The sequence below is a fragment of the Geospiza fortis genome, unplaced genomic scaffold, assembly GCF_000277835.1.
Source record: "Geospiza fortis unplaced genomic scaffold, GeoFor_1.0 scaffold41, whole genome shotgun sequence".
Lineage (NCBI taxonomy): Eukaryota > Metazoa > Chordata > Aves > Passeriformes > Thraupidae > Geospiza > Geospiza fortis.
The window spans coordinates 21,102,841-21,103,299 of record NW_005054299.1 but is presented as its reverse complement, the minus strand read 5'-3'; the positions used below and the strand labels follow the sequence as shown (position 1 = coordinate 21,103,299).

At 58.6% G+C, this 459-nt stretch overlaps 1 protein-coding gene across 1 annotated transcript in view; it reads left to right on the top strand.

Moving 5' to 3' along the window:
• Nucleotides 1-258: 258 nt before the first annotated feature.
• Nucleotides 259-459, top strand: part of SFT2D1 (SFT2 domain containing 1) — a 19,405-nt gene continuing 19,204 nt past the window's right edge. Inside the window, exon 1 of the mRNA XM_005416272.3 lies at nucleotides 259-432. Within this exon, the coding sequence (XP_005416329.2) occupies nucleotides 259-432 (174 nt within the window). The remainder of the gene's footprint in view (nucleotides 433-459) is intronic.

Here is a 459-nt window from a genome sequence, read left to right as displayed (position 1 = left end):
CCCGCCGGCTGCTCGGAACCACTCTGCTCCAGGGCCATCCTAGAGCACACGGCACACGATCGCATCCAGATGGCTCTTGGACACATCCACTGAGGGAGAGTACACAACCTCTCGGGACAAGCTGTTCCAGTGCTAGGTACCTGCATAATAAAGACGTTCTCGCCCGTACTCAACTGGAACTTCCTGTGCATCACTTGAAGAACCAGGCTCTGCTCGGTGGTGCCAAGCAGTAGGACCACAGGCAACGGGCAGAAACCGATGCCAAGGAAGTTCCACCTTTACGAGGTACCCCAGCATCAGCGCGTCCTAACGCAGTTCTACTGGGGCCCTGCGCAGCCGCTGTGTACTGCATTCTATGTCCTGTGCTCATTGGGCACGTGCAAATCACGCTGCCGTGCGAAGGCCGATTCCGCGGGCGGCGATGAAGGCGGGGTCAGGCTGAAGAAGGCCTTCTTCCTG